Below are 14,356 nucleotides of genomic sequence, written 5' to 3' on the forward strand. Positions count from 1 at the left end.
AATAGCACTATGGAATATTGCCTTTTCCATTTTAGAGAACATTCTTATATGGGTTGTGGCCATTGATTGTGAACAAAACAAAGTACAGGAATTGATTGGGCACTCAAGCTCCACTTTCTAATACATAGTCAACCTCCAGATTAACAATTTGTTTCAGAAAAAGATAAAATAAATTTAACATTATAAGAAGTAATTATGTTTTTTAACATTTGAAATTTTAAAAAGATATCCTTGATCTTGGCAAAGTCAGTCTATAATTCCTTTCTGTTCTTCCATACTTGGTTGGTATTATAATAATCTTTCTTTTTTGAAATGATGGTAATAGAGGGTGCTTCCCCTGGTCCCCAGTGTTCTTCCTTGGGGAAAGCAAAAATTTAGTGCCACCTGGTTGATTCCCAAAATTATTTTTGAAATTTAACTGGTTGGTGAAATCTGGTAACCACTATCAAGTATGATTTTATGTGAATATCAATAGGTATATGGCCAGGAGCTGACAGGTCTGGAATGCACTCATGCCAGTGCTTGGCTGAAAGCCTGAGGGTCCCAGTAACCTCAGCAAGGGTTGGCAAGCAGGTCAGACAAAGAGGAGGCAGAATTCCAGGACTTTGTCCTGGGGAGGGCTCTGAGCCCCATCCTGCAACTCCAGGGAAGGCTGAGCTTTTCCAACCAGCGGCTGAGTCCAGGGGCCCTGTGAGGCTGTGTCTGGAATGCTGAGATGACTTTTGGGACTGGGGATGGAGTTCCACGTGGGGGGTGGGTGTGACAAGAACACATTAGCAAAGTGGGGGCAGGTTAAAGCCTGTACATATCAGCCCCACAACAGGAGACATTTCCCACTGTTGTTTGAGGACTGTGTCAGTTTCCCCAGGCTGATGGAGGCTGGCTGGAGGATATTTGATGACTGCTGAGAGGGTAAGATGAGACTGTGGAGGAGGGGAGTGGACTAGGTATGGTGAAGAACAACCGTGCTCCTCAGGACTCACCTCAAAGAAAATTACCTGCCTGCTCCTCTCCCCTCTCCCCCAGGTTGGATTAAGCAGTACTCAGCCTCTGTGCCCCAACACATTGTGCACACATCACTGACTGTCTTACCACACTATCATAATGTGCTTTAACTCTCCAATTCCTTTAGGGAATGGTCTTTTTTTCTTTTCTTAGCTCTTACCATGATATTTGACATATATTTGGGAAGGTAAATTTTATGTCAACTTGGTTAGGCCATAGCACCTGCATATTTTGTCAAACACCAGTCTGGGTGTTGTTGTGAAGGTATTTGTTAGATGAGATTAATATTTAAGGCTGTAGACTTTCAGTGAAGCAGATTACCCTCTATAGTTGGGTGGGCCTCAACAAATCAGTTGAAGGCCATAAGAGAAAACAAACTGAGGTCCCCAGAAGAAGACGGAATTCTGCCTCCAAACTGTCTTCAGACTTGAACTGAAATATCAACTCTTCCCTGCTGCAGCCTACCCTGGAAATTTTGGAATTGTCAGTCACCACAATCCAGTAAGCCAATTCCTTAAAATAAATTCTCAGTGTCTCTCTCTCTCCTGCTGTGTGTGTGTGTGTGTACATGTATGTATACATATACATCCTACTGGTTCCATTTCTCTGGAGAACCGTGGCTAATACAATATTCTTTAAATAATAATTTAAAGAAATTTTTTAACATCTAGAAATTTACCATAGAGTAATTCACTTATCACCTGTCAAAGAGATTTATTTATTAGATTTATTTATTATCTATTCCCACCATCAAATCCACATAAATTTAGGGATTAGGTGTATTTAAAAAATCATAAACTGGGATGGGAGATTTCCTAAGCTTGAAGGTAAAGGAAGAAAGTGCCAAGGAAAAGACTGATTGATACAATTTCCATCTGTCACGTTAGTTTTTTTGATAGCTATAAGTAAAGCTTCATATAAAGATATTTGGAGAGGATGTTAACAGTAGTCATTTTGGGGATATGGGATTAGGAGTGATTTATTTTATTTTACTTCTTTATATTATATGTATTACTTGACTTCTTTTTGACAAGGGACAAGTATTATTTTTTTTCAAAAACTATGAAGATGGTACATTAGGAAGAAGCAAATAGATGTGAAGGTGGGAAAAGTTATATGTAACACATATGGCAAAGGATTTCTACCTTTATAAAGAGCTCTTTCAAATTGAGAAGAAATTTAAGACTTATCAAAGAGCTAAATGGCATGAACAAAAAATTCACCCAAGAGGAAATCCAGAGGAAATATTTGGAAAAAAAAGTTCAACCCCAATAATAGGGAAGTGCAAATTAAAATAAGATGCAACTTCCATCCATCATTTTATTAAGATTTTAGTGAGAATATCTAATGCTGACAAGTCTATGTGAAATGGGTACTTCATATAGGGCGAATGGAAATCTTAATTGGTACAACTTTTCTGGAAAGCTATTTGACAGTGTCTATCGAGAAGTTCTGATGTTGTAATTCCACTTCTGGGACTCTAGCCTAGGAAACTAAATTTGGTTAAAGATTAATCCACAGAGATGTTCAACACAGTGTTATTTAATTGCAAAAATTGGAAATTTTTTAAAAGCCTGCCATACCTAAACGCATATATACCTCAAGATGAGCTTAAAAAAAAAAAAAGGAATTTTACTGAGTGAACCAGGAAACGTGAACTCTATAAAGGATTCTCATTGTACTTTTGACTAATAATTTACCCATCTATTTAGTCATTTATTCAATAAACATTTTCAAATTCTACTAAAAAAATTGGAAACAAGTGAAATGCCTAAAAGCAAGAAAATGCTGGATGTCATTCAGTTATACCAGTGGAGGGTCTATAAATGCCATCAAGTGACTATAAACAGGATATTATAAAAGCTCATGATATAATGCTGACAGAATAAAAAGGAAGCACGTAAAATTATGTTTATAGGTAGGATTCTACTATGGAAACTTATTTAAAAAAAAAGACTGGAAGATAATGTACCACAATGAGAATAGTTACAGGGTTGTGAGTCTTTTTATGTGTTTGACCATTTTGCATTCTTCTGTATAGTTTTTTAGACTTTTTAATTTAATACATGTTTCTTGTTTTTTTATCATCTGCCATACCCTATTGTAGGTGTTGGGGATGTGATGATAGATGAGGCAAGAAAGGTCCCTGCCTTCATGGACTTTTCATTCTAGTGGGGCCGGTACAATAAATCAGCTAATATGCCAGAAAGGATGGAGATCAGATCACTCTTCAAGAGGAATCTGAAGATTTCCCTGAGTTGGTGACATTTGAGCTGAGCCCCAAGAATTAGGAGAGAAGGCACACAACAGGCAAAGGGAACAGCCGGGGAGGTGGGGTGGGAGGACATGAGGTGGGAAAGAACTTGTTGTGTAGAGCAATGAAAAGGAGACCAGTATGTCTGAAGGGCTGTGTGATAAGAAATGAGGTTCAAGAAATGGGAAGAACCCAACCCAGACCGACTAACCTATGAGGTCCCAAATAATGACTACGAACTTTGTTTTTTTTTTCTAGATGTACTTAGAATCCATTGAACATCAATCACTCTTTTCTTAACTAGAAGACAATAAAAAAAATCCCAAGACTGAGAGAACAGTTTGATGAGGAGCCATTTAGGCTGGCAGCCCAAGAATATAACTCCTCAAATTAAAGGAGAATTGCATGGGAGTGGGGTGGCAGAGGAAATGTGTCTTGTGATTAGGAACCTGTTCTTCTTTGACATGATGCTTTGACATGGGAGACCCCAAATGAGGTCCTTTTCTTCTGTCCATGGCTACCAAGTCTAAAGCTAGCCAGAGGACTGCAGGAAGTGTCCTCCCTAAGGAACCAAGGATGCACTCTAAGAGATGTCACACTGTTCCCAAAAGCAGTCCTCACACCACTGCCACCCCTGCCAGGCTGCTGCTAACTACTGCTGTGACTTCCAGAGGCAGCAAGGAAAAGGTTGTCCTCTCCCCAGCTCAGAATTCTTCTGCATTTTCATGCTTTCACAGGGATATTTCAAGAGAATCCACACAAATAATATTGTCATCCCCCCTTTTTAGATTATATCCCTTTATGGTTGACTTATTTTTGTACCATACTGTACGAGTTAGGGGATAATGTTACTAATAGTAGTTTTGGAAAAGCCCTTCTTTTTTTTTTTTTTTAAAGATTTTATTTATTTATTCATGAGAGACAGAGAGAGAGAGAAGCAGAGGGAGAAGCAGGCTCCCAAGGAGCAGGGAGCCCGATGCGGGACTCGATCCCAGGACCCTGGGATCATGACCTGAGCCGAAGGCAGACGCTTAACCATCTGAGCCACCCAGGCGCCCTGGAAAAGCCCTTCTTTGACAAGTGAACTTTTCAGTTAATAACTATGCTGATAAGCAAAAATGTTAAACTGATCATTTTTCTCTGTTAAGAAGTTTTTAAATTGCACCAACAGCTTTTTGGGATTACGCCATAGGACATGTCCTTTCTGTATCTAGTCTCTATTTTGAGGCTATAAGTAAATAACATAATCCTGGCCAATTTTAAACTTTACTCTTTTTGTCAGCCATTTAAACATTATTGGGAAATGTTTTCACTTCTATTTTGTAGAATCAGATTGCTATGCTGTGGTACTCTTGAATAGCTTTTGGTCTTGCGTACCATTTCTGTGATGGTGTATATATCTGTGATTGAGGGATTAGGCAAGACGCTGGGTGTCTGGTCCAATTCAGAGAGGTGGTGAACTTCCCCTCTCTTCCTAAAAATATTGTGCTGATATTGGAAAAAACATTAGATTCTCATATGATACATGACAAAGTCAATCATCTTCAATTATCAACTGGAGAAATTTTGTTGGATTATAAAGTAGTAGGAGCCGTTCATCCACTGAAATATCAGTGTGGGAATTTGGGGGTATAAACCTATCCTCTTGGGGTGCTCTCTCTTTTTGTTTATCATACATAAGATAACCCTGTAGTTAGTTGTATTGAGAATTGCGACATGGGCTCAGAGCATGAAAACACTATAAAACTGGGGTCTTTAGAAATCTGCTTCCTGACCTTATCATATTTCAGGCAAAGAATCTAAGATGTGGAGATATTGTAGTGTTGGGTGGTTCGTGGTGGAGGTGGGCTGAAACGTCTGGTTTCATCTAGTGTTGCCTGTGGACTGAGGGCATTCAAAATGGCTAGTCCTATCATTTAAAATGTGCTGGACTCTTCCTAATTTGAGCCCTGCAGCTGGAAGTGAAAACAGTTCTCCTGGATGGAATCATCCCATGAGAGTGGTTCCTTTCTGAATGTCCTTGGATACAGCCTGGTAAATAGAATTTCTAAAAGTTGCATCTCTATTGAAAACTCCTTTGGCCAAGAAGTTTACCTTCATATTGTCCATATTTTATTAATGCTGCTTTCTTTCTCTATCATATTTTTCCCTACCATGAAGAAAGAGAAATGATCTGAAATGACCCCATGGCAAGAAAATCAAATGTTGAAAAGGAATAGAAGGGAAGCTAGGTCTTTGCCTGATTTCCTTTGACCCTGTCTGGCTTTCTTTTACACACACTAGTGCTAGTTGTCTTGGTGTTCTTTTCATATTCAGCACATGGATGAGCTTGAATTGTTCTTTTGTTAACTCAGAAGCCTGCAAATGATGAAAAAATTTTATATTCAGCAGGTCAAATTTGAGATGGTTTTCTGAATTAAAAAAAAAATGTGTTCTATAACCTGCTCTAAAATTAGGGAAATTGAATCAACTGATGCCTGGAGAAGAGGAGAGGGTATGTGTCAGAAATTTGGGTAAGGCACTGGTCAAGAGATATTTTAGCATATAGACCCAAAATGTAGGCAACTGACTTAATTGAAAATAGTATCTAATTCAAAATGACTAATATTTCCCAAGTAAATATTTGGCTTTTTAACTCTTGTTAGCACATTAATACAAATCAATATATTTTGTTATTTTTCTGTAGTGTGATGGTTTTTACATTTCTGGACACCACGGTGTGCTTGCCATCACATGTAAATATGGATGAAAATTTATTTTCTGGTTGATTAGGAATGTGCACATCCTTTGGTTTCATGTGGGTAACAGATGTCTTGTGAGTAACAGATGTCTTGGCTTTTACAGACTAATTGGCAAAAAGGGGGGAAGGGGCTAATTAAAGGGGTGGGAGGAGACACAAGAAAAGGGCAATCTTTCTTGTGGGGAAAACTCTAATCGACCTCCTTATTCTGGGTAATTACCTCCTTCTTCAACTTCATTTGCTATCCCTTTCCATATGACTCAAGTACATTATAATGGGAAAGTACAAAATAAAGAAACATAAGGCTGGACTACTGTCTGCTAACCGCCAGATTTATCCTGTCATGGAATATTCTAGTATAATTGACTCAATTAACATCAGTCTTTTAAAAAACAAAATATGAAAGCATAAGTCTAATCACTAAGGGCAACTTATGTTTTAATTGGCAGCACAAGGGTTCTATGTTGAGGGTGGTTGATATAAATATAATTTAATTATATACCAAATGTGACCATATAGTGGTTTGGTGGGAAATGAAAAATGCAAGACTGAATATGTTGTATGTTAGCTATACATCTTAGGTTCCTTTTGGTTTGCTGTTTGTTCTCTATCAATGCTATAGTACTGCCAGTTGACCTGGAATAAATGAGAACATTTAGCAGATGTTTGAAGCTATTATCAACAAATTCTCAGTTTTGTCAGTGTTTTCCATTGTGCATCATTTAAAGTAAGGTGGCATTTACTGTGTCTTAACTATGTCACCTCGGTCTGAATTAATCTTCTGATAGGTATATTTTACTTAAAACTGGAGGACATTTTTATAGCTTGTTAAACATGCAGTGAGTATCCACATTATTCCTTGGTAAGAGCTACTATGTAATCATTTTTATAAGGAGCTAGTAGTATTTCCAAGAAAAAATATCAGGTTAGATTCTTAGAGGTTCACACTTAATACAAAACTCAGACAATCCGAAAAGTAAGGTTATTTATGTAGATGCAAACACATGATAATTGACTTTTATTTAACCACCTGTCTTTCCAGAAAATAAGTAGGTTTTTAAAAATATCAACTGTGTTTTAAAAGGTAATTAGGATAACACATATCAAAATCTCAGTTGTCAATTATTAACTTCTTTCTGCTGTATTAGAATTATATTTTATTCAATTGCTAGAAAGGTGGGAAAATGTTTTATGGACTTTTAAAAAAAATTTTAAAAAATATATCAGCTTTGGTAGGGTAGAAACAACATTGCTGTGTAGTCTAATAACTGCTACATTAATTCATTCACTTGATCTTTTTTTTTTTTAAGATTTTATTTATTTATTTATTTGAGAGAGAGAGAGAGAGAGTGAGAGAGCACAAGAGGGGGGAGCAGGAGAGGGAGGAGCAGACTCCCCGCTGAGCAGGGAGCCCGATGCGGGACTCGATCCCGGGACTCCAGGATCATGACCTGAGCCGAAGGCAGTCGCTTAACCAACTGAGCCACCCAGGCGCCCCCATTCACTTGATCTTTTTGAGCACTATTTCATTATCTATAAAATGGAGATGGTGACAGCTAACCCCCACACTTGCACTGGGAATTTTACATAATGATAAACACACATGAAACTAACATATGTTTAATTGTTGAGCGCTTTATGCTTGTCTTCCTTCAGTGGACCCTTATTCCATAGTTAGTTGCCTTGATTTCCATCCTAGGCTTCTCTTGGAAATAGATAATTCGTAGACTTTGATGAGGAGTCTAGTAACAACTGGTTTGAGACTGTAGGTCAGACTTATTCTTCCCAACTTTAGCCCCTTAAAATATGAGGGTAAAGAATAACCACAGTGGATTGTTTCTTCAGTGTCAAAGAGTTTTCCGTATTTTGTAATTGTAAATTTCATGAATTATAAAATCATAGAGTCATAAAATCTTGGCACTCTATGAGGTTTCAGGATTTGGGGATCCATTGCCGTGACCCCCATTCATTTCCCATTTGCAGAAGAAGGCACCGAGGCCCTGTAAGGTTAAATGTCTTCTCTAAACTCAATGAGCAAGTTAGTGACAGAGGTAGGACTGAGACCTTCTTTTCCCGAGTTCTTTATTTGGACCATGGCCAGACACCACTCTGCAGTTAGACTATCTAGGTTCTAACCTGGGCTATTAAAAGAAGGAGAGCATTCAACTCATTCCACAAGTAGAAAGGGATGCATTTCTTTGTTACGCCTTTTAAATGGTCTGTACACCCTAGTTCATTCAGCCATTCCTTTATGGATTATGAATGTATTTCAATTGTTAGCATAAGACAACCAGCTTTACCTCCTCTAGTAGAAAAAGTCATAGTTACTAATGTTTACATAGTACTTCCTGTGTACCAGACATTGTTCTAAGAGCTTTATGTAGATTAATTTATTCTTCACAACAACAGTATGAGGAGGTATATTCTTCTTCTTTTCATCTTTTATATAAGGAAATGGAAGCATAGAGGGGACAAGTAATGGCCAAGATTCAACGCTAGTATAACCAGATTTGAAGGCCTTTGTCAGATTGGAGTTGAAATGTACTACAGAAAGATTTCACTGTCAGAAGGCACCTGAGTGGATGGATTCTCACTATATGAACTCTCTTTTATGCAAGGAAGGTGACTTAAAACCTTTTTCAAATCACCTGGATTTTATATATCTAGCTCTACTGAATCCTAATCAGTGTAGATGATAAGGTTTTACTGTAGCACATAAATACCAACAAATGAGTACAGTTTGACTGTTGAACATGTGTGTTAGGGGCACCAACCCCTCACACAGTTGAAAATCTACTTAATGTTTGACTCTGCCAAAACTGTACTAATAACCTATGGTTGACTGGAAGCCTTACCAATAACATAAGCAATTAACACATTTTGTATATTACGTGTATTATATACTGCATCTTACAATAAACTACAGAAAATAAAACGTTATTAAAATCCTAAGGAAGAGAAAGTACATTTAGAGCACTGTATTGCATTTATTGAAAAGAAATCCATTTATAAGTGGACTGGTGTGGTTCAAACTCATGTTGTTCAAGCAAGGGTCAACTGTAGATTTGTTTATATTAATCACCCTTGGAATAAATGGAGGAGTGAGCTATTTTGCTTGGTCCAATGTTGTTAACAAAAGAGTATTTAATTTTATGACTGTATTTCTTTTAGCCCATAGTAATAAACATGTTTATAGAGAGGGGAGGGTATTTTACCAATCAAGAGAAGTTACTAAAGAAAAGGTAGTTTTTGTTGATCGGTATGTAATTTGTTCTTTCTTACACACCTAGTTATGAAGGAATATTATCCATATTTGCTCTTATGTTGGTATTTGAAGTTGAGTATAAAAATTGTCATTTATGTGTCAAATATTGTACAGTTATAACATCAGCTCCAATTTCATTAATTAGCAGTTTAAAGACTGATCTCAGAAAAAATTATTATAAAACTTGGTACATTCAGATAATTGTGGGGAGCAATTATGATTTAACAGAAAGCTCATTAGAATAATATTACAAAAGTCTATTTAGTGTTGTGCTATTTAAAAACAATGTAATTAAATAAAATTTGAATAAATTGTCACAACCACTGAACTTCATGCTGACAGATATTTTACATCAGAACAGGTGAATACTGTGTCACTTGGAACATGTGAATTCATGTGTGTGGGGTGTGTGTGTGTGTGTGTGTGTAGTAAGTGGGGAAGGTTGAGGAAATTTGTGCAGTGGACAGATTAGCAAAGTCTAATTTTTGAAAGTTTTATTGCTGTAGATTTATTAAATTTTACTGTTGATGTGTTTTGCTTCATGGAATAGATGTATTCATTAAAGAAAATTGCCTGAAAGTCATGGTATGTGTTCAAAAGACTCTTTTTTTAAAGGTTTTATTTATTTATTTGAGAGAGAGAGAGCATGAGAGGGGTGAGAGTCAGAGGGAGAAGCGGACTCTCTGCTGAGCAGGGAGCCTGATGCGGGACTCGATTCCGGGACTCCAGGATCATGACCTGAGCTGAAGGCAGTCGCTTAACCAACTGAGCCACCCAGGCGCCCCCCAAATGACTCTTATTCTACGATGTATTTCTTAGTGAAGAGGGGCAAGTGTGATGGCTCATTAATGCCTTAAAGGTTCTAAGACAATAGCAATAATACGAACATATCTTCGAATAGAAAGGTAAAGAGTCACACTGGTTTTGTTTTTTGTTTTTTGTTTTTTTTTAGAGCTGTAAATTTCTATGGTTAGTTTTGTGTTTAGCACATTCACTTAAAAGTTGAAGGGAGAAAGGGTAAATGAACAGAGCACACTGGGTGTTTTTTTACCCAGATCTCTAACCACACTTTACAAGAGATGCTGGACAGCGCCCCTTGATCGCTGTGTTACCGTATCCCAGTGTTTCACGGGAGCTGTTGATTTAGGAAAAGGCCAATTGAGTTTAAAGAAGGAGGGACTTAGACCATGGCTGAGAAAATTGTTTTAAAATATGGTAGCAACTGAATAAATACACAAAAATACAAGCAATAGTAAATGAAGGTTGGGCCACTGGTTTAATAAAATGCATGACTGAGGGGTACTAAGAGCAGTAGCTTATGTTTATCCAGTGCTGTTCATTTAAACCCTTCCTCAATTTTCATTAAGATTGAATTCTTATATTCAAGTATGATGAAATAAATTTGCACGGTATTTTCTATATCTTAAAACTTTTTACTTTACACGTTCCAGGATTGAAATGTGTGTGTCTTTTGTGTGACTCTTCAAACTTTACCTGCCAAACTGAAGGAGCATGCTGGGCTTCAGTGATGTTGGCCAATGGAAAAGAACAGGTGATCAAGTCCTGTGTGTCTCTCCCAGAACTGAATGCTCAAGTCTTCTGTCATAGTTCCAACAACGTTACCAAAACGGAATGCTGCTTCACAGACTTTTGCAACAACATAACGCTGCACCTTCCAACAGGTAAGGCATTCCTCTTTGTTCATTCCAAATTTAGTTTTACTAGTGGGAAATTATAAGCATGGTAGAAATCAAGGGGTTGGTTGTTACTTTAAATAAGAAAATCCGTTTTACAGTTCTCTCCTTTTTTTGACTGGTGACATACTCTAGAGCCTAGATGAGGTTGATTTTTGTTGTTGTTGTTGTTTTAATCGCACAAGGCTGTCAAAACATTGACAACAGCATAATAATTTTGAAGACATTTGTCCATGTGAATTTTATTTTTTGAAGTGGTTAATGGACCTAAAGTTAAATGTCAATTTGTATGGATTCTTGTGAAGGAAAGAAATTAAAACGTATACCAAGAAAAAAAGAATAAGGAGCAAAACTAAAAGTAGTAGATGGCCAACTTTTATGGAGACAAAATCTTTTTTTCATGGGCACCTTCTTCATGTCTTCTTTGCCTGCCTGCACTCAGGTGCAAGCCCTCATGAGCAGAAAGATGGAGGTAGAATGGAATGTAACTCTTCATTATTGTGCAGATAAATTCCCGCCCCCCCCCCCCACCAATTTCATGGCATTTTATGTTAATTTACAAGACATTGAAAATCTTAATCTCGTTTTTTTATCGGTAATTTGGAGTCTGAAACTTTGGGGGTTGTTAAGGGGCAAGTAATTAAAATCACAAGCTAATTTATGACATGAAAGTATTCTGTGGCGAATTTTCTTTAATGTGTATTAATTCAGTAATAATTCAGTGCTGATTGATATGTTAGTATCTACACATGGATACATAGTCTTCCTTACAAAGTAACATTTTAAGGTACCATTATCTAATCTCAGGTGTTCCTCTATCACCATATGAATATTCTACTATAGTATTTTTAACCTACTATTTTTTCTCACAAATTCACTGTCCCCCTTTTCTACTGAAGAACAATTATTTTATGCAGAAACTTGGCATCACTACCACAAATGAAAAACCAGTTTACTTACCATAAGTGGAAGACAACTATGTACTTAAACAAACATAGCTACTGCATTCCAGTTAAGTATTTTGTATTTTCTTTTTGTTTAAAAGAGAGAAGAATGTGATGTTCGAGACATACTAGCACAAAATAAGGCTTTTTGATAATCAGAAAAACTAAGAGAACTAGAGAAAAAATTATCGTGTAATTCAATGTTATTTAAATCTTGTTTGCTGACCACTCCAAATCATCTCAAGAACGCTTAGAGTCATTTCATGTGCCGCCACTGGGACTTGTCGCAATCTTTGGGAAACACTGTTCTAAAACATTACACTACTGATTGCAACCTCAGAAGTCATACCTGGCATATTTCATCCCCCAAGGTTACTTGCAGTCTTGATTTTTAGACCACACTTATTCTCCCTGTCTCAGATTCCATAGGCTTCCTTGGTTTGGTGGTGATCTGGTATTTATTCTGGATACTTTTCTTCCCTTATATTTTCTCCCATGGTTATCTGTGGGCACAAGACACCCTGAAATGAAGGCTCCCTATATCTGATGCTGGTCTTCCCATGACCAAGATCCAGAAATTAAGGAGGGGGAGCTAGGTCTGCATTAGCCTGTGGCTGTGGCATCTTTGAGGGGGCTTCCCAGTAATGAATTACCCACAAGACCACATGCTGCCAGTCAGTATGGACACAAGAGAGTACTTTGACAGCAACGAAAGGTCTTAGAGGACAAAATGGTTCATATGCAGTTGGGCAAATTAAAGATACTTAGTGCAGCTAGAATGTGTGTCCTTTCCAGCCTAACTATACACTCTAACTACTGAGAAGCTTATGTTCTACCCTCAAGTCCCCGTAGGAACCAGTATTTTTTAAAAAAATCAATTTTATTGAGGTATAATTTAGATATAATAAAATGCACACATTTGAGCATATGGTTTAGTAAATTTTGACACGCACACACCACCACTTTTCCATCGCCTCAGGATATTCACAATCAATCCCCACTTTGACCAGGGATGGACTGATCTATTTTCTATCACTGTAGACTAGATTTACTTTTCCCAGAGTTTCACAAAATGGGGGCCTTATGGAAGATATTATTTTGCCTTTGACTTCTTCCACTTAGCGTGTTTTTGAGGTTTATTCATGTTGCGGGTGTATTAGTAGCTTGTTCCTTTCTTACTGCCGAGTGATATCCCATTATATGGATATATTCAGCTGTTGCTGTTTTACCCATTCACCCACTGATGAGTACTCAGGTCATTTCCATGTGGCGGCTGTTAACAAAGGTGCTATGAACGTCTATGTACAAGTTTTTGGATATATATATATATATTTTTGTGTGTGTGTGAGAAAATACCTAACAGTGGAATTATAGGGTCATATAATAAGTATCTATTTATTTTACAAATATAATCTCCCAAGTAGTTTCCAAACTGTACTGTTTTACATCCCCAACAGAAGTGTATGATAGTTCCAGTTGGTCCCTATTTTTATAGTCACCTGGTATAATCAGTTTTTTTTTTTTTAATTGTAGCCACTCAAGTGATTGTGTAGTGGTATTTCATTGTGGTTTTTGTTTGCATTTCCCTGATGATCAATGATGTTCAGTTATTTTTAGGTGCATATTGAACAGTTGTGTATCTCCCTTTATAAAAGTGTCATATCTTTTCATGTTAAAAAAATTGAATTTAAAACTTCTTTATATATTCTGAATACAAGTCCCTTATCAGATATGTGTATTCTGACAATTTTCTCCCATTCTGGGGATTGCCGTTTTGTTTTCTTGAATGTGTCTTTTGCAGAGTAGATTAAAATTTGATGAAGTATGTATTTTTATTGTTTATATGTTTCATGTCTTAAAAGAGGAAGTCTTTATCTATCTAGAGGCCATAAATATTCTCTTTTACATTTTCTTCCAGAAATTTTAACATTTCAGCATTTACATTTAGGCCTATATTCAATTTAAACTTAATTTTTGTTACTATGTGAGGTTTAGGTGAAATTTTATTTTGTATATGGATCTGAAGTTGTTCCAACATCATTTGTTGAAAAATCTATCCTTTCAATTACCTTGCCACTTTGATTGAACATAAAGTGGCCAAAAATATATGTGGGTATATTTCTGGCCTCGTTATTCTGCTCAAGTGTTTTGTATGTCTATATTTATGTCACTATCCAACTTTCTTTATTATTGTAGCTTTATAGCAAGTATTGAAATCAGGTCGTGTGACCTCTCCAACTTTGTTCTTTTTTAAAATTGCTTTGGTTATTCTGAAGCCTTTGCATTTCCATTTAAATTTTAGAATTAGTTTGACAGTTTTTGCAAAAACATATGCTGAGATTTTTATTAGATTGAGTTGAATATATAAATTATTTGAAGAAAATGGTCATTTTAACAATATTAACCAGGAATATAGCACATTTTCCCATATATTTATTTTTCTTCAGTTACTCT

The 14,356-nt window shown here is 36.7% G+C and overlaps 1 protein-coding gene across 2 annotated transcripts in view; it reads left to right on the top strand.

The window, feature by feature from the left end:
* ACVR1C (activin A receptor type 1C) overlaps window positions 1-14,356 on the top strand; it is a 73,343-nt gene that overhangs the window by 22,525 nt on the left and 36,462 nt on the right. For both annotated transcript variants that reach the window (XM_035007992.1, XM_035007991.1), the window contains exon 2: window positions 10,716-10,946. In XM_035007992.1, the coding sequence (XP_034863883.1) occupies window positions 10,716-10,946 (231 nt within the window). The remainder of the gene's footprint in view (window positions 1-10,715; window positions 10,947-14,356) is intronic.

Source organism: Mirounga leonina, unplaced genomic scaffold (assembly GCF_011800145.1).
Source record: "Mirounga leonina isolate KUSES-001 unplaced genomic scaffold, KU_Mleo_1.0 Mir_151, whole genome shotgun sequence".
Lineage (NCBI taxonomy): Eukaryota > Metazoa > Chordata > Mammalia > Carnivora > Phocidae > Mirounga > Mirounga leonina.